This window comes from Syngnathus scovelli, chromosome 13 (assembly GCF_024217435.2).
Source record: "Syngnathus scovelli strain Florida chromosome 13, RoL_Ssco_1.2, whole genome shotgun sequence".
In the NCBI taxonomy this organism is placed as follows: domain Eukaryota; kingdom Metazoa; phylum Chordata; class Actinopteri; order Syngnathiformes; family Syngnathidae; genus Syngnathus; species Syngnathus scovelli.
Window position 1 is genome coordinate 11044881 of NC_090859.1, and position 23008 is coordinate 11067888.

The following is a 23008-nucleotide window of genomic DNA, read 5'->3' on the forward strand; positions in this document are numbered from 1 at the left end:
TTTTTAGCGTGGTATGGCTTCCAGGTATACAGCAATATGTGCTTTTACTTCGTGTGAGTTCTTTTGCCACCTCTAGAAACTACTTTTAAGTCTCACGTCGTTCGTAACCCCGAAACGTCGTAAGTCGGGAACCCGCAAGGCTCCAACAACTTCCTCTTGAAAAAGTTTACTAGCCCACGCACGCACGTGACGTCATACGTCGTTCCACCCACATATTTGTGTAAACCACCTTGCGTATGGAAGTATGGCGGCCCCAGCGACCCACACGACGACGAGACTTCGGCCAAAAGTTCGCCGCCGCTTCTCTAAGTACTTGAGAGGCGATGAGTAGGCGTGTGCGACACGGCGGCTCGACAACGGAGAGCTCGGCGACAGCGAAGCGGCCAGCGGCGGCCTCCACGCGGGCGAGGCAGCAGCCGTCGGCGGCGTCCGGTTGACGGAGGAGTCGCCTGTATTCCTCCAAGTGGAGTCCGGGGCAATTGCGGACGCGGAAGTTTGCCATTTAACTCCGTGTCCCGGTGACTGTAAAGAAGCAAAAGTGTTGACTTTGAAGATGTTTTTGTTGAGAAAATTACTCGGGCAAGGAGGTGCCGCCGACCAACTGTTGACTGTTACGTGCGCCTTTCAAGAGGACCAGTGGCTAACCCGAACTAGCCTCCATGGCTAGCTGCACTTGTAACTTGTGTTGCTCGGCTAAACTACGGAAACTAAGTTTACAACAGCACGTAAGTTGAATTTCACCAAGATCCATGTCTTACTGGCTGTGTTATTTTACCATACTTTCCACTCGCTCAGCGATTAAATGCTAGTTTGCAGCTTTTTTAGTCAGGATAACAATACCTGCAGTGCTATGCTAAGTTTCTACGAGTTCTTCGCAGGGTCGACTAAAAAGTGGTCATGCATTTTTGGGAATTAACGTATTTGAGGAATGACGGAGGATGGAAGGAAAGGAAAATTGAATGATGGAAGGTTGGAAGAAAGGAGTGAAAAGGAAAGAAGCAGGAATCAAATGAAAGGATGAATGGAAGAAGGATGGCAAGGAGGAAGAGGTGAAAAAATGAAAATAAAATGGAAGGATGTTAAAATGAAGGGAGGTAGTTTGAATGGTGAAAGGATGGAAAAGGGAGGAAAGAAAGCTGAACTGAAGGAAAGTAGAGAAAAAAGGATGTGAAGCAGAATGGAAGGTGGCATGGAAAGATGGAGCAAAAAGAAAGGAAGGAAAAATACCAAAATGGGTGGAAGGGAGGGCAATATGAAAGAAAAGAAGGAAAATTTTAGTTAGGAAGGAAGATGGAAGTATGCATGGAATGAAAGGAAAGAAGGAAGGATGAAATGTAGAAAAAAAGATGCTACGAATGAAGGATGAGAGGAAGGTTGTTGGAGACTGTGAGAACTTTATCGCTCTAGAAAACAAAAAGATGCACTTTTTAAAATTGTCCTCATGTTCCCTCAGCTTCCCCAAGGACCCAAATCCCATTAATGCGTGAGAAAAAGAGGCCCGCTGGAGTAGCTCGGACCCGCACGACAAATCTGCGTCGCACCGGCAGAGGACACCCCGAGCCGGGGACGAGGACTCCTCCCGTCTCCTCGTCTCCTCCCTCCCGCCCACTGGCCCGGCCCGGAGAGTCCCGGCTGCGGCCTGGCACCGTGCCCTTATGGGGCAGCAGCCGGGGAAGTTTGCCGGGGACCAGAGGAGACCCAGTCTGCCAGCTTTCATCAAGGTGGTCAAGAGGGAGTCCACGCGGCACGGGGCGCAGCCCTGCAACGTCTTCGCTGTTCACGGTAAGACCTTGACATCAGTTGGCTTTAAAATTAATGAAAGAATGCATCAATAATTGAAAGCAAATCATCCAAAAATGCTAAAAATATTGATCTGTAAGGATGTGAGTCACACGCGTCTTGATTGCTTCATGTAGACGAGACTCCTTGGAATTGATTGAATGCGATTAGCTTGTCCGTCACATGGTTCCAAAAACAGTCTGTGGGTTGCCGCCGCTTGATTGCGTTAAGTGCAGACTCCCGTGGCTGAGAAAGTGGAGATGTTGCGTAACGGCGCCGAGCGACACCAGGGGAACGTGTACGGGCAGCTCACCGCTTACCGGTTGTCGAAATCCCAGAGAGGCTTGCGGATTTAAGTGCGCTCAGGTGGCGATCGATATTTGAGATCGTTCTCTGTAAAGCCCTTTTGAAAAAAAAAAATCTAAAATATGCAACCATATTCTCATAATTTTGTGAATTTTTATCTCAAGTGTGCTTGCAATATTAAATCCTGCAAAAAAAGCACTTTATTTATTTTCACAGATATTGTATTCTATTTTTCTCTTTTCTTCATATTTTTAAAATTGCAGCAAATGCACCAAAAGTAATTGCCAGCCACCAAAAAGAAATTAAAGTGTTTTAGTGAGCTAACATTTCAAAATCAAGTAGAAACTGTCATATTAATTCAGAATGTATGTAAAATAAATCTGATATTGATGATTGGAATGCAGATTAATTTATTGCTTGTGTTTTTGTGGGACATGTAGAGTACCTTGAAAAAAAAAGTTTTATATTAAATTGCAATATTGAGGCGAAGGGGGAATCCCACTGCCATTATTTTTCAGAATCGTTGGCAGTTTTACCGGATGCTTGCCATCCGTGCGTCCTGCGAACTGATAAGTTTACCAAATGTGCGTGTAGAGTTGTGATTTTGCTTTGGCGTGGAATATTTTCCACTGCCTCTTGCATAACGTGCAAGTGGAGGGAGGTTGGGGAGGTGCTCTAATGTTGGACAGGACAGGGGAGGTCAGAAAAATAGTCCGCGCGTTTGCCGGTAAATGGATCGAATTTGGCGCGTGGGCAGCAACAGTGACGCTCGTTTTGTTTTTTCCCTCTGGCCCCTGTGGAGAGAAAGTTGGACCGTCCCAAGTGTGTGTGTGTGTGGGGGGGGTGAGTCACAGTGCAAGCGGAGGGCAATGTCAACACATTATTTGACATATCTGCCTGTATGTCTTGCTTTTCCTTTTCTTTTATTTTTTCTTTTGCGTGTGCGTGAGCTCTCGGCGCGCTGATTCGCCACGGGCAGGTTGGGACCTCTCGCCCTGCCAGACGGCGCAGGCAAGCGGCGACCTGCCGCCATCTCATCAATGTGCTTAATTGCAGATAGCTGAATGTACGGTGACGCCGTACAGTGAAAGTCACTTGACTATCCAAACCAGGAGACTGGATTGGAGGGATCTGGAATTGGAATTCTGCCCCCTAGTGGTGTTCTTGATTCATTGATTCGTTATAAAGAGCACCAAGTGACAAATCCCAAAGTGTATTATGAAGAGAAAAATGCAAGATAATTCTAATGAAAGTGAGGGACTGTTTATTTTAGTTTTAGTAAGTGCATTGGCCTACAGGGGGCAGCACTGTGCGCTAGCGGTTTGCACCGTTAGCGGTTGTGGCGCCGGCATTCCTGTGTGGAATTTGCGCGTTCTTCCCGACCTCGAGTGAGTTTTCTCCTGGTACTTCCGCTTCCTCCCACATTTCAAAAAACCTCGTCAACTGTCGGTGTCAATGTTGGTGGCGCATCCCATCAGCGACATCATTTGATTTGTGTGCATGCCTGTGCCAACCCCCCCCCCCCCCCCAAAAAAAAAAAACGGCAGCTGCATTCAAGTGTGTGCAGTAAGTGGATCTCTTTTACTGTGTAACCGGCTCTTTCTTGGCTGGAACTCGTGGAATCCATTCGGTCTAGACGCCAGAACTCCTCCAATGATCCCCCGGCGGGTCCTGAAGATTGTGTATTATATGCATGAGTGTGTTTTTGATACGCATTTCGCACCCGCGCGGCAGGCGTCAACGCTCGCCAGCTGTCGGGGGTTGTGCCCAAGTGGCGTGCCCCTCCTCGCCACGCATAGACATCACCAAAACGTGTCCACCTGGAAGGAAGTCAGACGCGCAGTGGTGAGCGCTTAAAACAGGTGCGCGTGTTTGTAAAGCGTCGGCGCCAAAGCAACGCAATGCCAACTATGCGGTTGGCGACAAATGCACAATTGATGGCGTTTTTTCCCCTCCATCCATCCATCAGCACACCATGACATTGCATTTCCGGCCCAGACGTAGACCTGATGTAATTTGAAGAATTTGAGAAGATATTTGGAAAAAGTTTGCTCGAGCGGAACCGCAATCCAATGCGAAACACTGGCCAACCAACAATTTGTTGGTATTAGGAAACAAAAATGTTCCCCCGTGGAAATCATGGAAGGAAAACCATTTCTTATTTGGACAGTTTAAAGTAGCATTTTAAGAACATTCTTGAAAATGATATTTCTTAGAAATTGTTTAAAAATGAGGTCGACGTTGGACAACAGGGGGCGTTTGACTTCCCATTGTCTGTCTCCCCCTGAAGAGCCTCGCGTAACACTCTTACGCAATCAAAACAGCATTCTTTTTGAACGAGTTGACTTGTTAACCATAACATTTTTCTGGCCGGCGTCGGCGTGTGTTAATAAGTGCTGGGCCTGCTCGGAGCCAGCGCACCCGAGGAACCAAAACAAACACGCTTGTCTAAATTGCCCACGCCATGAATGGCTTTTTTTTTCCCCCCCCCACCAATAGTTGATAAAAGCTGAATGATTAGACGTCTCGGAGATTAGGACCAGTTCCGTCGTAGAGCTAGTCAAATGAATCGATTAATCGACAAGTCATCGATCATCACGTTAATCGACAACAACTTGAATCAAGTAATGTGAATTTATAGCGCCTGAGAGCCTCTCAACAGTATTTAGTGTTTGTTTTCATTCATGTGAACAGACTGAGCCTTTGTGCAAAACATTTGGAAACATCTGCTTTTCTTTCGCAAAACAATAACCGCACCAGTAACTGAATCACTTCGACAAAGATTGGATGCAACATTTATTCCTCTCGTGTGATAGTTTAAATTAGTTTATTTTTCTTAATCTCGAAACAATACCCCAAAAAAAATTGGTTACCAAACAGTAAATACGGAAAAATCACTTTTGTGCAAAATAGTATTCAAATATTCATGGTATCATCGGTCGAATCATCTTTGATACACTCCACACCACCTGATAATCTTTTTGCTGGCCCGTTTGCGGTATTGGGGTCAATGTTGCGTTCCACCGTAGCTTGTGGCTCTCGTTATCGTTGTTATAAAAGATGTCAGCGCGGCGCGCTTGCACTTCTGCTGTGATTCATTTGCACGTTGCGCCAGAGATGGGTTGAGCAACAAATAAATCCCCTGGAACATTCTTCTCTTGCATATCTGCTGCACACTTTGCTCCCTTTTTTTTTGTCCCTTCATATATTCTACATGTCATGTTGCAGTCCCCCCCTAAACCAAACTTTGGATTTTTTTTTAATTATTTATTTCCATGGCATGCATTGTTTTGCCCAAAACAATTGTGAATGTCGGCATGTCGGTTTCACGCAAACTTGAGCATCTTGCCAACATCTGCTCGGCTTGTGTTGGAGCCTCTGACCTTGTGATTAGAACTGTTTGTTTGCTATTCATTCCGATTTTTTTGTTGTTTTTCAAATCCTGATTTCTGATTGTCTTGCGTGGCCACCCACCTGCTTTCCACTCCATATGGTTTGCACATTCCGCTCGCAAAAACAGCCGCCATCGGGATTGCACATCAACATTCGTGCGACAAGTTTGCAGCCATACACAACGCAACTTTTGTCTTAGTGCAAACATTCTTCCTTTATGTTTTTGGGTTGATGATTTATCGTCGCCACATGATTCTTAAGTCTGCGAGGCAGGTTTTGTTTTCTACCTCACACAAATGCATCGTTTCTGTTTTGATCCCGGCGCTCGGCTCTCCCGGAATAGAAAATATGTCGTTTTGCGCCAACAATATGAGTCAAATTGAGTAATAGAACAGAATACGACTTGATTACAACCTTCGACTCGCTTAAGGCGGCCTGGCGTGTTCTTGGCCCTTTTTATCCGGGCCTTGGAGAAATGAGCGAGGTTGCTGATTAATCACCTGGTTCTTGTCGCCCTATTTAAAAGGCTTTCCAAAAAGCTCGTCTGGTTTTAACTAGCCCGGTTTCATCCGCACTGGCGCGATGGTGAGCTGACAGTCGATAAAGTCACTTTGCACGAGAGGAGGTTCTGGCCTGGGAGAACCTGAAACGGAGCTAATCCATACCAGTGCGCGCTAAGAACTACATTTCATTCATATCGGCCATTACGAGCGCAGACGGATGCTAAAGGACTTAACCTTGAACTGGCGCTGTCGATGTTTTGTTCCTAACTATCTGATCCCCCACCCTCCCCCGTGGAAGGCTCTTGAGTGGGGGAATTATGTGCAACCCAAAACCTCTTAACCTCATCTGCGACGCATTCTTCAGACAGCTAGACCTAAACATACACCCCCACAAACCATATAGTAAAAACACGGTAGCTCTGTTGGAGTCTGATTATGCTAGTAACTTGACTTTTTATTATTTTTATTATTCTTAAAAAAATAAATAAACCTTATTTAAAAAAATGAATATAAAATTAATAAATAAAATAAAAAATATTTTAAAAAATAGATAGGGCTAGAACGACATTCCAAGTCACATCGTTCAGAAATAAAATGAAAGGAAGTTGGTCATAGAACAAAAGTCAAGCTAGCACTGGATTTCACTCCTTTGCTAGCAAATATTCCGTGTTGCGTGGAATCATGGCACGACCGACACGGCTTTGCCTCTCTCCATTGCTCCTCTGTAATTAGGTTTGCGAAAGCTTATAGTGCAATAAATCTTGTTTCCCGACCGACGGGATCCGCGCCAAGTAGCGTCTGATGACGTTGCCAGCGCTGCAAAACGGCCTAATTGCGTATTTAGCCGTGTCCTTGTCACCGGAGCTAGGTAAAACTTTGTATTACTGATTTTCGTCATGGCGACTGTCATCGAGCGTGCCTTCATATCAAGCCTGACATTTGTTTCATTTTTATCGTGGCACATAAAAACGTGAACGCAATGCCCAGTCGGTAATTGATAGTTGGGGAATGAAATGTGGCTGCCTGAAAAGCAGCTTGTATTTATTCACTTGCGTATACCGACTCGTAGAGACGAACCAAGATGGCCGCTCGCTCATTTTTGATGTGATTCAATTTCCTCCATTAATTCTTGATTATCCAAGCGAGCCAAGCGAACGGCACCGTCGCTCCACCGTAACTGCAAACATCTGCGCTCTCGGCATGCCGTAATGGGTTTACATTTTTTCAGCTCTGCTCTGCATCACGCACACACGCTCGGTTGCGCTGATTGCCGCCGAGACACTCGCCCGAAGGTTTCTCCAAACGCGTCTTTCAGTCTGCAGTCTGTTGAAACGCCACCTCGGAAAATGGAAAATGAACTGAGCGGCCGCAAAAGCCGTTTGAGCGCTCTTGCCAGGCTTAACATATGGAAGGAAGAACTTAAGCTCTCCATCACCACTGGAGGGCTGTGATCTTCTCAAGTCACTAAATATCAATTCCACCACTGAAACTTTGGAAAGTCATCGTTACCTTTTCGCGTCAGAAAAGTTCCAGAAAGCGGTCGCGGGTACGTTAGCTCACCGTGCAACGCGGCGGCTTTGATTATAAATCACATTATTCCCGCCGCTATGATCTCACTTGCTAACAATGTTCTTCATGTTCCTCCATCTGTAACCTTTTTTTTTTTTCTTCTCCCCCCATTTTCCACCTTGGTTTTATTGCCCCTATTGTACTTCATGCTCTCATTTCCCCCAAGCCTATATAGCACTGCGGTAAATTAATGGGCTGTAAGTAAAGGCCTGTAGATCGTAATTATATGTAGCGGAGGAGGGGGGGGGGGCTGTTTGTGTAAAAGTAACCCAAATGTTTACCATACCAGCACAAAGGGCCAACTCGCTCAATATCAAGGTGAAATATTTTCACAATTAGCGTCAATGCTTTTTGCATGCTCAATTATTGCTCGCTTCGAATATTTATATTTCGGAGTGCAACCTTGAATTATGGAGCGTTTTGGACTCGGGACAGCTGAGGGAAGACAGAAGAAAGAGATTAAACATGTGTTGCAAGTGCTCGGCTCCTGCCAAGGATTAGCCCGTCCTTCCTCATATGGTCAAACCACTGCGGCTGTCCCCAAATTCCCAAACTGACGTGTTTGAAAAGATAAAGTTTCTCTCCTTCCTCGAGAGTGGAGGAACTTCTTCCAGTTTATAACTCGCCCCGCTATGCATTGTCTTTTAATAAGACCCCCAGCTCTGTCCGGCACTAATTCCTTAACCTGTAAACATTCCAGAATGGAGCAGAGAGCACCGGGGGAAAAAAAGAAAGGGGAGGGGCGGGGGGAAAGAGGAGGAGGAGGAGCTCCTTGAAAGCATCGGATGACTTCAGCAGAAGGAAAACATGAAAGCATTGTGAAGAATCTCAAGTTTGTACAAAACAACTCGGGAGCTTTTGCGTCTTGGCTCATTTCGATATTTTTTGGGGGCTTTTTTAGTTTTGTGTGCGTGGATGTCGTCTTGCTGTCTTTTTGTGTACGCGCGCATGTGTGTGTGTGTGTTGCTGGAATTGGGAGGGCTCAGCTGATGTCATCGAGTGCAGCGAGCCGATGGTGAAAGAAGAGGCCCTTTGTTGGCAGCCGTGAGCGCTAACGCGTCCGTGTGCCTCGGCTCCGCATTCGCGCAGGGGGGACGGCAGAGAGAGGAATGGCACCGGCCAAACGGACCGCCTGCCCACTCAACTGACACATTCTCCTGGCCGGCCGGATAGCCGACACGTCCCCCGCTCTTTTTGGATCGGACCCTAGAGAAAAAAAAAACGGAGCTAACCGGGATCACAGGAGTTGGAAGGAAAATTATGGAGACAGAAAGTTTGTAATTTGTATTTTTTCTAAGTGGATGAGCCCCGGGAATAATGAGAAAGCACAACGGCAAAGAAGATCAATACGTTTGAACAGCTGCTCTGGATCCGATTTTTTTTTTGTTCTCCTGTTGGGACACATGTCAAAAAGCCAGGCGCAAATCGAATACTAAGCTTGAGTTTCCAAGCGGGAAGGGAAAGAAAGCAAATGAAAATGTTGGAGATTTGCCTGAAATTGGTGGGGTGTAAATCGAAGAAAGGACTCTCGTCCTCCTCCAGCTGCTACCTGGAAGGTGAGTGTTGGTTTGATCATATTCAATGCAAGAGATGCTTGAAATGTTTTTTTTTTTGGGGTGGGGGGGTAGAGTGGCTCGCAACCACGCAAGGATTTTGGCTTTGTGGAAACTGCGGAATGGGGAGGGGAAACGCAGCTCTGGGGAGGTGAGCGAGGCCAGACACACTGGCTAGCGGCTTAGGCAAGAAGTGGAAAAAGAAAGAATACACGGAAATCTGACTCCCCCCGGCCGTGTCCCACTTCAGCGTTGTTTAAGAGGAAAGTGCATCTAATCTCTAATCGGCACCCCAGACCAAATCTTCCTGACTACTTTCGGAATCCATTTAGACGTTTCAGCAGAGTTCATGGTCTTTGTTGAACTTGACTCCTTAGATTGTGTTCAACACCGCTTGTTCCTAATTGATTTAGCGGCGGCTAATAAAGCCCACGAGGAATTTGAGGAAAACCGGAGCGGTCTTCGCATAATTGACATAGTGAGGAATTTGTTTTGGAAGAAGAGCCAAACATTGTGCAACCAAATGATTTAATCATCAAGCCCGAACCACGCAAACAAAAAAAATAACAACGATCAGAAGACAAGAAAATGTATTTGTAGAAAAATGTATGTAAAACATTTTACCTATAAATAATTTGATAACTTTTTCATGTACTTTTCATACCTTTTAAAAATTTATTTTGCCACTTACTGGTGACTAAAAATGACATCACACATACTCAACATGAGCCACGATACACGTAATTTCCTTTGACGGACCACATCCAATGACGCAAGAGGACCGGATCTGGCCCAGGGGCCTTAGGTTGGACACCATGACTTTGCAGGTCTTTCATGGTTTCCTTTCTCTTCAACCACATTTTTGTTTCCATCTCGCCCGGTCTTTTGAAGGGGATGCGTGTCTTGCATCATCGCGCAAGTATTATATGCATTTCTATTGCTCAGAGCGGCCCAGTCACGGCCATAAAGTCTTTACAAGCCACACACACACACACACGCTTAATCATCTCGTTGTCATCTCAGTAACGTGGCCAGGACATGCTGTAATTTCTCCCACTGCAGAGACTCTGGAAGGCCCACAGTCATTTTTTTTTTGTTTGTTTTTATGCCATTTCTTGCTCCTCAATCCACCCTATTTTCCATTTTTTTTTTTTTTTTCGTTTGAGTGGGAGTGATGATCCCGCTCGGTTGCATCGGTGAATTGTCACCCCTCTCTGGAAGGCCTGTGGTATTTGCGGCACCTTAAGTGTGTGACAGGGGGGCCGGGCCGCCCACACACTTTGAGTCCGGGCCAAAGTGTGACCAGAAAGAATGTTCTGCCCTTTTATCTCTCCATGCATCTCGACGTGACCGTCAAAGAAGCATCTTGGTTAGCTTTGTGAGTTTTCTCATTTTGAGTCCGTTTTCATATTTGGACAGAACTTTTTTTTATCTCAACAATGCTGTCACAAACTGCATTTAGTTTTTTTTTTTTTTTTGGTGTTCCATTTCTTAGATTCTAATTATGAAGCACAATATATCCATCCGTCTGTCCCTCCATTATAAACATGGTGGTGAGGGGAAGAAAAGAAAAACAACTTGCCTGGAATTTTGATTATGCACACGCATGACTGCTTCCTTTTGTCTCGGGCAGCCTTGAGGTGAAATCATAGCCTTGCCGTCGAGTTCATTTTGTGTTCATAAAAAAAACCCATATCTCTTCTGCCATTCGAGCGAATGTGTGAATTCATCGAGGTTACCAATCCAATGTGGTTCTTTTTGTTTATCTCTCGAGCTGAAAGAATTCCTGTGGGGGTGGGGGCCCGGTGTTAACGTTCTTTCAGAACATATGTGACAACAGCTGCGCACGTTGCGGCCAAAATGCCGTTCAAGATCCTCCCCCCACATTTTCAATTTACTCCAGTCAGTTGTTGTTCTCTAATTTTCACCATTCAAGCTAGCTGTCGCTAAAATCCGCGTAACTCAAGGACGCGTTCTCACGCTCCGATATGTTCTCGTAGTTCAGGTAGGAAATGAAAACTAAGCGGGCGGATAATCCAGGAAATGAAATCGCCAGTCACGTGATCGCGGCAACTCCCAACGCATGAACTTAAATGTCTTCATCTCATTTTCAGAAGCTCTCCAGAGACCAGACTTTGAGGGTCAAGGTCTGAGCGAAGCGGCCCGCTGGAACTCCAAAGAGAACCTGTTGGCCGGCCCCAGCGAAAATGACCCCAATCTGTTTGTGGCGCTGTACGACTTTGTGGCCAGCGGCGACAACACGCTCAGCATTACCAAAGGTGAGCGGCGAAAGGAACCAGAAACAACGGCCAACATTCCGCAGATGCTCTCGAAAGCGGACGGACAATCTGCTGATGTGCTTCTTCTGTTTTGCGTCCTGCACTCCCACTCGCACTTCCTCACTCGGGTTCCTCTTTTGCCGCACGCTAGAAAAACAATACGGATCGCTCGGACAAAACAGAGGAAGGAAAAAGAGAACATCTGCTCATGTGTGAGGCAGGACAATGCATTTTTTTCTAGTGAATGTTCCACGCTGAAGGTTGCTTTTTTTTTCTGGCTAGTCTCTGCCAGATTGGTTCTACTCGTTTGTTCCCAAGATTAGCGTCTAAAAGCCATTTTTGCATTTTCCAGGCGAGAAGCTACGCGTGCTGGGCTACAACCACAACGGCGAGTGGTGCGAGGCCCAGACCAAAAATGGCCAAGGCTGGGTGCCGTCCAACTACATCACGCCCGTCAACAGCCTGGAGAAGCACAGCTGGTACCACGGGCCCGTGTCCCGCAACGCCGCCGAGTACCTGCTCAGCTCGGGCATCAACGGCAGCTTCCTGGTCCGAGAGAGCGAAAGCAGTCCCGGACAGAGGTCCATCTCCTTGCGCTACGAGGGCAGAGTTTACCACTACAGGATCAACACGGCGTCCGACGGCAAGGTGGAAACTCATTTTTTTTTGTACTTCCTAATGTTCCTTCAAAAGCAACTGTTTTTGCCTTCTGAGCCTGCTCACAAGTGAAGAAATGCAACAAGCAGATTTGGGTTATGTAAGACTTGGACAATGGAAAAGACTGTGTCCACTGAGCCCTGACAAATGTGCTCCTCTCCACCCAGACTCGAGAACCTCCAATGTCCAGGCCAATTTAAAATGCAATGACCTGTTGTCGTCCCCCTCCCCAACCAGCTGTACGTGTCGTCGGAGAGCCGCTTCAACACGCTGGCCGAGCTGGTGCACCACCACAGCACGGTGGCCGACGGCCTCATCACCACGCTGCACTACCCGGCGCCCAAACGCAACAAGCCCACCATTTACGGCGTGTCGCCCAACTACGACAAGTGGGAGATGGAACGCACCGACATCACCATGAAGCACAAATTGGGCGGCGGCCAGTACGGCGAGGTGTACGAGGGCGTGTGGAAGAAGTATAACCTCACCGTGGCTGTCAAGACGCTCAAGGTAAGAGTGTCAAAACAGTATTTTGGTTGAACTATGCTGCCGCCAAGTGGTTGTAGAGTGTAACTACAACTCTAAACTTACTCTTTGCAGGAGGACACAATGGAAGTGGAGGAGTTCCTCAAGGAGGCCGCTGTTATGAAAGAGATCAAACATCCCAACTTGGTGCAACTCTTGGGTAAGGCTGCTTGAATTTCAACTCAAGACAACATAGAAAGGAATAAAATTAATTAATCCAATAAGACAAAACTTATTAGTAAACGGTTTTATCATCACAAATTATTTGGGGAATTTGCTAACCGAGTATTTTCCTGGCCAGGCGTGTGCACGCGGGAGCCTCCATTTTACATCATCACAGAGTTCATGACCCACGGCAACCTGCTGGACTACCTGCGGGAGTGCAACCGAGAGGAGGTCAACGCTGTGGTGCTCCTCTACATGGCCACGCAGATCTCCTCCGCCATGGAGTACCTGGAGAAAAAGAACTTTATACACAGGTGGGCTGTCAGGATGTCATACAAAAAGTGTCGAGTTTTAGAAGGGCCCATAAAGACGTGCTCGGCTAGGAACGACGTCCCTCCTGTAATGAATTAGAAGGGAAATTCCGCTGACCACTGACCTCACACATTCTGCCTGAATGGGAAAAAAATCCCCTGCGCACACACACGGCAGAATTTTGCTGCTAGTCTTCTCACAAGCGAGAAAAGCTGTTTCTACTTTTTCCCAAGTCCATGGCCCCCTCCCACCACACGTCAATCACTCAGCCTCTCCGTGCTCTCTCCTGCAGGGACCTCGCTGCCCGCAACTGCCTGGTGGGCGAGAACCACCTGGTCAAGGTGGCAGACTTCGGTCTGAGCCGGCTGATGACGGGCGACACGTACACGGCCCACGCCGGGGCCAAGTTCCCCATCAAGTGGACGGCTCCGGAGAGTCTGGCCTATAACAAGTTCTCCATCAAGTCGGACGTGTGGGGTACGTGTCGTCAATATATATATATTTTTTTACAGTTTATAATAATCTGGATTCTAACGGAACCAATGTACGCCTGCAGCATTCGGCGTGCTGCTATGGGAGATCGCCACCTACGGGATGTCCCCGTACCCTGGCATCGACTTGTCCCAAGTGTACGAGCTGCTAGAGAAGGACTACCGTATGGACCGACCCGAGGGATGCCCCGAGAAAGTCTACGAACTCATGAGGGCCTGTGAGTAACTACGCTAGGCGGCAGTTAGCATATTTCAGCGTTGTCTCATGAGGTTTTTTTTTCCGTCTCTAGGTTGGAGGTGGAACCCTTTAGAACGGCCGTCTTTTGCAGAAACCCACCAAGCCTTTGAGACCATGTTCCAGGAGTCCAGCATCTCTGATGGTTAGTTTGGAACTTCATGGGTTCCTTCTTATGTTAAGCGCGTTACGTGACTCAATGCGCATATTATTAGAGGTGGAAAAGGAGTTGGGCAAGAAAGGGAAGAAGGTGACCTTGGGCTCCATTCAGCAGGCTCCAGAACTGCCCACAAAGACCAGAACGCTGCGCAAAAATAAGGACAACCGGGACAGAGATAGTCCAGGTAAGAAGATCTTTCTCTCGGGTGACTTTTTAATCTAAAGATGGTGTTTAGCACAGTTCTTAGGTTCGGGGTCTAAATCTTGGCTGTGGTTTCCCGGTGTAGGTTTTGCATGTATGTTCATTGACGACGCTCATCTATTTTAAAAAAATATGAGTCAACAGAATTATGTATAAAAAAAAATCAGCACATACCGACCAACCAAAATGAATCATTTTTTTTCCCCCCAAATTGCAACCTTTGAGATTTGAAAATTTTATTCTCCTGCACCGGCATTTTGATTGAAATTTGATTATTAATCTCCTACATAAGAGAGGCATAGATGGTTTGTCACTGATCTTCCTCAGACCCGGTGGACCTGGACGTTCCCCTGCCTTCCCCAATGCTCCCCAGGAAAGAGCGCCCCCTCCCGGATGGAAATCTGAACGAGGACGACCGGCTCCTGCCCAAGGACAAGGACAAAACGCGTGGCGGCTTTATGAGCCTGATCAAAAAGAAGAAAAAGAATGCCCCGGCGCCTCCCAAGCGGAGCTCGTCCTTTCGGGAGATGGATGTCCATCCCAATCGGCGGGGCGGGTGTCGGGACCCTCGGGACGGGGACTGCTTCAACAACGGGGGGTCGTTGGCTAACAATGACGCCTCTCACGTACTGGAATCCCTAAAGTCTTTGGCGACTAACAATAATGGCACGAATGGAGCTCCCACCTACCCAGGACCGTTGTTTCCCCGAAAAAAGGTTGCCCCTGCTGTGCCCGGACCTGCGGGCAAGGCGCCAGTCACCCCTCCCGGCGAAGACGAGGTCATGACGAACTCTAAGCGCTTCTTTTGGTCCTCCAGCCTACCCGCCAGCTCAGACGGCACCCAATGGAAGTCCGTCACCTTGCCGAGGGACTTGGGACAGAGACATTTTGACTCTGGTACGTTCGGGGGTAAACCGGCGCTCCCCCGCAAGAGAACCAGCGAGCAGAAAGGGGATGCCGGCCCTCGCATGGGCACCCTGACTCCGCCTCCACGTCTGCCCAAGAAAGCGGAAGAGTCGCCGGACGAAGCGCAGAAAGATGCCGAGCTGAGTCCCGGATCCAGTCCCCAGGCTTTAACCCCCAAGGTCGTTAAGAGGCCCGGGCTCCCGGAGAACTCAAAGACTAGCGCCCTACACGCCGAACTTCTCAAGACCAGCGTCTACCCGGCTTTGGGTGCCGCCGGAGAAGAGTGCCGGGCCCGCCGCAACAAGCACACCGCTGACGCCCGAGAGAAGGGCAAGTTTCAGAAACCCAAACCGGCTCCTCCCCCACCGCCTGCCAACGCCAAAACGGCCAAGACCTCCCGCAGTCCCGCTCAAGATCGCTCATCCCCTTCGTCAGAAATCAAAGCTAAGGGCCTCGCCTCGGAGCCCCAACACGGAACCACTCCCGGCGAGGGGGCTAAGAAGCTGCCCCCGAGTTGCAACTCCAAACCTCAACCGCTCAAGACCTCCGCCTCGGCGAGCGGCTCCCTTGGGGGCGAATCGCAAGGCGCGCCGGCCGCCTTCATCCCCTTGGTCAACCCCCGCCGATCCCTGCGAAAAACGGCTCCGCGCCAGGCCTCGGAGCGCACGCCTAACTCTGCCGTGACCCGCGAGATGGTCCTGGAGGGCGCCGAGCAGCTGCGGGCCGCCATCGGTCGCAACTCTGAGCAGACGGGCAGCCACAGCGCCGTCCTGGAGGCCGGCAAGAACTTGTCCAAGTACTGCGTCAGCTTTGTGGACTCCATCCAGCAGATGCGCAACAAGTTCGCTTTCCGCGAGGCCATCAACAAACTGGAGAGCAGTTTGCGCGAACTGCAGATCTGCCCCGCCGCCTCCGGGGGCGCCAACGCGCAGCAAGACTTTACCAAGCTGCTGTCTTCCGTCAAAGAGATCAGTGACATCGTTCAGAGGTAGCGTACCACGGACACAATTTTTACGAACTGAAAGCTCTCTTGGGAGCAGGCGTCGGTGACGCGGTACTCCGAAACCCACCTGTGGTTTTTGTGGACGCAAGCAAAGGGCGCTGGCTGATTTCTGGAGTTTGAGCCGATATTGGGTATTAACCAACAGGTTGTCCTCGTCATGCCTGAAATCTTCCTTCCGCTAATTCCAGGAAAAAAGTGCCTTTTTTTTTTTCCAAATATGTTGCCCTCGACTGAGCGTTTGGCCTCCAGAATTCATTTGTGCCAGTCAATCACTTCTGTTCAGGTTCCCCCAACTAAAGGGGTTCGCACCACAGGCTTTTTTCTTCAAGTGCTCTTTAGCGCAGTTTTTTTTTTTTGTTTTTTTTTACCAAGGCACATATTTTGCAATATCTTGGGGCACAGCGCCAAACAAAATGCCACCAAAGGTGCCCTTTTTGTAAGATGCAAAAGTAGCTATGCAGTTGGAAGTGTTCTACAGTTTTGTTTTTTTTGCCTTCTTTATTCATTTGTCTTGCGCGTGTGTGTGAGAGTGTGTAAGAAATGTTTGAGAGATTTGTGTGTGCGTATGTCAGTGTGCAAACAAGGATTCAATTTTGTGAAATGTGTGCAAGAGTGTCAACAGTTTTTTGTGTATGACAAATCGTTGGTTTATGTGAACTGTAGTGTCTTTGCTTTTTGTCAAGCCAACTCTTCCAACTGTATATGTACTTTTGCGTTTTACGCCATGACGTCATGTATTTTGACTCAATTGGGGTCACCTGGCGGAACTTAGGGCGGGTCTAAAAACGTTTGTTAAACTCTGACTCGTGACAAAAAGTATTCCTCTTCGATAACGCCTTTTTCTTTGCCGCTGCGTTGCCCTACCATGACAGCCAAGTTAAGTTGTGTTTCACTGTTGATACTTTGTGCCTTCAAGCCTTTGACGTTAAATGACCAATCCCCCCCAAAAAAGCCAAGCCTCAGCGTCCACAGCGTATACTGAGGAACTTGACAGTTTATCAAAAGCCATCAGTAGCTTCAAGACATCAAGTCTTTCTCCCCTGGTGTCTCTATACAAAGTCTGTTTTGATGCAAGTGTGTGTGTGTGTGTCTGTTGTAAGGCTGCAAAAAGTGTTTTTAAGAGTACGTGCGGGTGTGAAATGTGAGTGCACCTTGTTGGACTTTGGTCCCGTGTTCTTTGCGCCGCTGTTCGTACCACTACTCCTTTGGATGGGTCCAAGTCCCGCCACCATCTTGTAAATATGTTGTCTTACTCCTTTCTTCTTTTTCTTAGCCTCACAGTGCAATTTTGGTTGTAATAAAATGACAAACGCTGACAAATGAAACGTGTTGCTGGAAACAAAAACAAAACTGTATTGCATCTGTGTGTGTACGTGCACACCCTCTACATCGTGAGGTTTACATTCGGGACCAGCTCCGCAGCCATGATCTAGGAATACCATATTTAAATATTTCTAAATAATAATAAAATAATTAATAACTGAATACTGAAATGAACCAACAGCCGTCACTTCCTGGAAGCCTAAAAAGCAGGACAAGAAATTTGACCAAATTCTCAAGTTGAAATTCCTATTATTCTCTTTTTCAAATTTAGTATGAAAAACAGTTTGCTGCCGTCTAGTGGTCAACTTTGGATTTACAGCCTAAAAAAACGAACACAATAGATTAAAATTTTACACCCCCCCCCCAAAAAAAAAGTGAGACATAGCAACTTGTAAGACGCATTCAGGCAGATTGCTCTATTGTATGTTAAATATTTTGTGCGAGTGTGCATGTTTGTGTATTTTGTAAATTGTGTGTAAGTGCGAATGTATTTCAGTGTTGAGTACGTTGTGACAAGCAACTGAAAACACCAGACGAGACAAGCACAGGTTATGTATAATTTATTTTTTTCTCTCTGTCTAGAAGTCTTTTTATCATTAAAATCAAATGTCAACATTTTTTTAAATCATATACACGCAAAAAGAACGCTTTTTAAATGTTAGCACGGCTCCTTTTAAAAATTTATACATATGTACGTTGTTTATGTTTTTACTTTAGTCATGGGACAGACAAAAGCAGAAAGTGGAAATGGGGAAATGAAGAGCTATTGCCCTTCAAATGAAAAAAGACACCAAAACAGGACTCAAAATAAATAAAAAAAATTTGCACATGATAAATCTGGCAAAGTTCAGTAGTGTGCAGATGGAAGGTGGGATTAAGTGGATGTTTCTGCTTTACATACATTTATTATTATTATTAATAGAAACTATGTTACAGAACTTCCCTCTTCCCGGGCGTTGACGTACAGGCAGCCCGCTACAAACACAAACTGTACAATGTCCCAATCCCACCTAGTCAGGGCCATCACCACACAGTTAAGCGATAGATTTATATACACAGCCGTCCAATCAGAAGTCACTATAGTACACAAAACAAAAACAAAAAAGGGGGGGGGGGGCTGATTATGGGGGTGTAGGCGGGGCATGCTGCTGCGTGTATTATACAAGTGGGCCATTTAGAGGACCAGACAAGGCCATTCTGCTTTTGACACTAAAAGCCAAATTTGGGGAAAGATTAAGACTAGTAAGGCAACAAAACAAAATGTGATATGAGGATGGAACCATTAGACTTTTAAGGTTTATTTTAATTGACATTTATCTACATGGTCATGGATCTGCCTCATTGTTCTGAGTTTCAATCTGTGCTCCGGCCATCATGTGCGGAGCGTGCGTGATCTTTCCCGTGCTTGTGTAGGCTTTCTTCAGGTAGTCCGGCTTCCCCTTTCATTCCCAAAACGCTTTAGCTTCATTGAAGACTATGTGAATTGACGTCTATGTGCCGTGATTGACCGGCGACCAGTCCGGGGTGTACGCCGGGATAGGCTCAGCTCACTTGTGACTCAAATGAGAACAAGTGCTATCTCAAAAATGGAAAAGCAATATTCCATTCGTTCTTTTGAAGAGATGCCTAAAATGGCATCCGTGCCTTCATTGTCCCGAACCGCCAAATCTTGCCCAGCTGAACAGGAAGGGGGGGGGGCGGAGTTTAAGGTGTAATTCTTAGAGAAGTTGTCATTTGGAACAATTAAAGCAAACATTAACAAAAAAAAAAGTGATGACAGTAATGAAATGAATGTGGCGAGATGATAGAAGCCAAAAAAAAAAAAAAAAAAACATCTTGGGGGTGAGACAGGAGGAGGAGGAGGAGGAAGGGAGTCGCTGTGTCCCTTCACTCGGGCATGGTGGGCTTTGCTGGGAGAGGAGGGGTGGGGGTTGAGGGGGGGGGGTTGCTTGGTCATTAGCATCCGCAGCCTTCCCTCTGGGGCTGTGGTTCGCTGGTTAGCCGTCCGCCCTGGGGGGCTGACGGCTTATGCTGGACGCCCGACTCAGCGGCGTTCAGGTCCAGGCTGCCGTCTTGGATGTTCTGGTAGATTTTCTTGGCCGCCTCCAGGAAGGCGTCCTCCACGTTTTCGCCCCTGAGAGGAACTGGCGTCAGAAATGGGGTGGGCAGGTGTCAGGCGAGTTGAGGTTGCATACTTACGTTTTTGCACTGGCTTCCAGGAAGAGCAGACCTATATGAAGAAAAAAAAATTGAATTCATTCTGTCAATCATACAAAAATCATCTTTCCCCCTTGAAGTGATTTTCTTTGCCTTCTTTTTCTCGTGCCATTCCAACTCACCGTTCTCCTCGGCAAACTGTTTTGCTTCCTCGTACGTGACGTCTCTCTGGGCCTCCAGGTCTGCTTTGTTTCCTATGAGGATGATCACCTGTAGATGGATGTGTAATTGTGAACTTTGCATGTCGGAAACTAAATTGTTAACGCAAGATCAGTCAGAGCGTCTTCCGATTGTTTGTGGTTTGTGCTAGTTATGATAAAAAGAAATATCTGAATGTACCGTATTGGGATTGGTGAGGTTTCTGGCGTCAGTCAACCAACTGCTGAGGTGGTTGTACGTGCTTCTCCTGTGTGGAAACCAGAGTTAGAACAGGCGGCATTGCGCAATCGCATGCTTTTAATGACAGGCGTACCTGGTGATGTCGTAGACCATCAGCGCTCCCGCCGCGCCGCGGTAGTACGAGCGGGTCACGGCTCGGAAGCGCTCTTGTCCGGCCGTGTCCCAGATCTGCAGCTTGATTTTCTGGCCGCTCACCTCGATTATCCTCGTGCCGAACTCCACGCCGATCGTATGGGGGCAGTCTGCCATGACTGCGTGGAGGGAGAGACGAGTTTTTTTTTTTCTGGTGCCACTACGACACCATGCTAACCTCTTTCATGATTCATAGAAACAATTATATGTCAACACGTATTTTGCAATTTCGATTTGAATGCAATTAATTATTCATCTCTACGCCACGTGTAACCACGTCATCGTTAAACCAGTCAGCAGCTGGTGCGTGACGTATTGAAGCAAAGCAAGCGAAAGCCTCAAATTGCCTTTTCGCCGCTTTTCACTCGAGCGCGGCATCCGGCGTCTAAATGGTGCCCATTGAACACGGCGCCGACTGAATGGCTACGGGAGGCGGTAGCTGAGACACAGAAGAGGCTCTCGGTGCTGAGCGTGCGCTTCCGCCCTCTTGAAGGATTCATTTAAAAAGAAAAAAAAAACGCTCAAACGCCGCTGATGAAAAAGTGTCGACAAGTACTTACATTTCTTTTCTGTGAACTGGTGAAGCAAACATGACTTTCCGACCCCCATGTCCCCTGAACAGAGTGAGAAATGATGTTATCAAATTGCAAATATACCGGCTAGCAAACGCTCGTCGCCATACTCACCAATAATGATGTATTTGAAAATGTAGGAGTAGTTGTACGGTGCGGTGGCCATTTTGGCTCTGAAAAAAAAAAGGGAACACAAGGAGGGAGTTGGAATATATTTGGCCAAATCAGTTATGACAAAGTAATCATGCATTGTGTTCAGCTTTGATAGGCTCCGCTAAATTCATTTTAAGGAGGACAAAACCCCAGAACAATTCCTCAGCTGCTTGCCATCACATGACCCTCATGTGACATCTCGAGCCTTTGTGTGAGTGCGTTTGCCGCTCCGGCTATTAGACGGGAAAGAAAATGAAATTTGCTTGCGAAACCCACTGGTGTCGTTTGAGAGAAAAAGGGCACGTTAGCATGTGACCAAATGACCTGGCTCAGCACTTCTTCTTAGACACACCATCAGTGGCTTTCCTCATCTCAACAGCTACCTCTCATTGTGGCAAGAGGAAGACGAGCACGACTGACGGAAATTGCGACCCGCATACATCCCGAAAGTCCGTAGTGACTCATTTGGAGTCAGCAGAATTCCACGGCGCACAGAGTCATGGGTTTGCAATGATCTCAGTAGATGCAGTTAGGAACTATAATGTGATTGCAAAAGTGTTGACACCCTCTTATTGAGGGGGATGTGGCTGTGTTCAAAATGAACCAATCACATTCAAACTCGTGAATAGGCACCTGTCACCACTTACAGCTTCTGATTTTAATTTAAATGGGAGTAAGTACAAACAAAAACAATGAAAGAAACTTCTGAAATCCTCCGTGTTCCATCGTACGTACGAAAACGTCACCGCTAGTCAACGGAATTGCGTCGTAAAACGAGGACAACCTTTTACATACGCATTTAGGAATCGTGACAAATACACAGCATCTGTGTTTGCAGGATTAAATCCGATGGGAGTTTTATGTTTACGTAAACATTACACACTTTGGACTTAGGACCGCAATTACCTTTAAGTATTTCGAACCAACCGGAATCGATGGTTCAGTAAAAGCCGAGACGTCCAGTAATTCCGCGGACTTGTTTTAGTGCCTTTTCCTCCATCCACGGCCCCACAAATCATGTTTCGTTTAGCAGTCTTGACAGCCAAGTTGGCGTTAGCACGATAGCTTCTATGTGACATCACCAAGGCGGAATTGTGACAAAGCATCGCCGACGTTGCAGCTCGTTTGCCGATGCGCGTATAAACCCGAAAGGAAGATAATTTCATGACATCGACGAAATGTCTTTGGCAGATTTATGTTTTTAAATCCCTCCCACACCTGACTGCACTTCTTTAGCATGCTAGGTTGCTAACTTTAGCACGTAAGGGTTGGATTATAGGATGAGGTAAAAGTAGTGACAGTGACAACATGCACACTGGGGGTGGTAATAGCTAAGTAATCAAACTAATAGATAATCAATCGTCTTATTAGAGCGTTAGTATGAAGTCATCAAGCTTGCACCAGCTCCCCCTTGTGCTAGCTTTGTTAGCATCTCCATTCCGGCCCGCAATCGTCACAATGTTTTCTTTGCGCCAACCGGGTGTTCTCCGCCTTTGTTCAGGGCAAACGTAAAACGACATCCCCCTTGGTCTGTACTCACCAGAATTGACGCCTCGAGACGGGAAAATGGAACGATTTGGAGGGGTTGTTTTGGGAGTTATCTTGACTCAAGTATGATCTGCCTATCCAAGATGGCGGCTCGCGTCGGCACAGGGTTTCCTCCGCTGTGTACAATGGACTGGAGGGACAAAGAGCATCACTGGACCGGGTGACACTTTATGCTACGTCAACATCAGACCTCACCTGGACAGGTACTCTATATGTCTATCCCTCTATCTATCTCTTTATCTATTGATCGGTCTGCAGATCGGGCCGATCGGTCTACCGAGTTACCTCTCGATCATCTGTTGATTTAACTAACTAGTTTGTGCAAGGTGTGTTCATGCACAGAAACTTCAGCAATTATTTAAGTACACCAGGGATGTCCAAGTCCACTCCCTAAAGGCCACTATCCTTTATGTTTGAGATGTTTTCATCCTCAAACACACCCGATTTAAATAATCAGCTCATCTGACAGCTCAGAAGAAATCCATGATTATTTGAATCAGGTGTTTTGGAGGATGGAAAAATCTAAAACCTGCAGGACAGCGGCCCTTAAAGACCAGGTTTGCTGTCTGGACTGATTATACAGTATGTATTTATTAGGTCTGATCATTTGAGAAAATCTGCTGTCTG

The 23008-nt window shown here is 47.0% G+C and overlaps 2 protein-coding genes across 7 annotated transcripts; one reads left to right on the forward strand and one right to left on the reverse strand.

Annotated features, from left to right (window-relative positions):
* Nucleotides 1–201: 201 nt before the first annotated feature.
* On the forward strand, nt 202–17362 carry abl1 (c-abl oncogene 1, non-receptor tyrosine kinase). Of its 4 annotated transcripts, none has more exons than XM_049738770.1 (12): nt 202–725; nt 1454–1782; nt 11218–11382; nt 11735–12030; nt 12277–12549; nt 12640–12724; nt 12866–13043; nt 13334–13518; nt 13598–13750; nt 13823–13912; nt 13983–14111; nt 14456–17362. In XM_049738770.1, the coding sequence occupies exons 2-12, from the start codon at nt 1656–1658 to the stop codon at nt 16024–16026; spliced, it is 3252 nt and encodes a 1083-aa protein (XP_049594727.1). In that variant the 5' UTR covers nt 202–725; nt 1454–1655; the 3' UTR covers nt 16027–17362. The 4 variants fall into 4 exon arrangements, with proteins under 4 accessions (XP_049594727.1, XP_049594729.1, XP_049594730.1 ...); XM_049738772.1 differs by having other exon boundaries at nt 14039–14111; nt 14456–14603; XM_049738773.1 differs by having other exon boundaries at nt 14042–14111; nt 14456–14603.
* A 541-nt stretch (nt 17363–17903) lies between these two features.
* Nucleotides 17904–22529, reverse strand: rab14l (RAB14, member RAS oncogene family, like). 3 transcript variants are annotated; one of them, XM_049738789.1, is made up of 8 exons: nt 22374–22529; nt 20795–20853; nt 20669–20722; nt 20050–20227; nt 19917–19983; nt 19700–19787; nt 19560–19590; nt 17904–19494 (listed from the first exon to the last, which is right to left on the reverse strand). In XM_049738789.1, exons 2-8 carry the CDS (start codon nt 20844–20846, stop codon nt 19317–19319), a joined length of 648 nt encoding a protein of 215 aa, XP_049594746.1. In that variant the 5' UTR covers nt 20847–20853; nt 22374–22529; the 3' UTR covers nt 17904–19316. The 3 variants fall into 3 exon arrangements, with proteins under 3 accessions (XP_049594746.1, XP_049594747.1, XP_049594745.1); XM_049738790.2 differs by lacking the exon at nt 22374–22529 and adding an exon at nt 21740–21888; XM_049738788.2 differs by lacking the exon at nt 22374–22529 and adding an exon at nt 21217–21359.
* Between the last annotated feature and the right edge of the window lie 479 nt (nt 22530–23008).

What these genes read in the sequence shown, in the direction of transcription:
- rab14l (XM_049738788.2), bottom strand. Translation starts at nt 21,275, where the DNA reads ATGTATGCGGGTCGCAATTTCCGTCAGTCGTGCTCGTCTTCCTCTTGC. An exon ending in ATGGTCTACGACATCACCAG is followed by an intron (nt 19,984 to 20,049) that starts GTACGCCTGTCA and finishes GTTTCCACACAG; the next exon opens with GAGAAGCACGTACAACCACC. An exon ending in CTGGAAGCCAGTGCAAAAAC is followed by an intron (nt 19,495 to 19,559) that starts GTAAGTATGCAA and finishes AGTTCCTCTCAG; the next exon opens with GGGCGAAAACGTGGAGGACG.
- abl1 (XM_049738770.1), top strand. Translation starts at nt 1,656, where the DNA reads ATGGGGCAGCAGCCGGGGAAGTTTGCCGGGGACCAGAGGAGACCCAGT. An exon ending in TGGCTGTCAAGACGCTCAAG is followed by an intron (nt 12,550 to 12,639) that starts GTAAGAGTGTCA and finishes TACTCTTTGCAG; the next exon opens with GAGGACACAATGGAAGTGGA. An exon ending in CAACTTGGTGCAACTCTTGG is followed by an intron (nt 12,725 to 12,865) that starts GTAAGGCTGCTT and finishes TTTCCTGGCCAG; the next exon opens with GCGTGTGCACGCGGGAGCCT.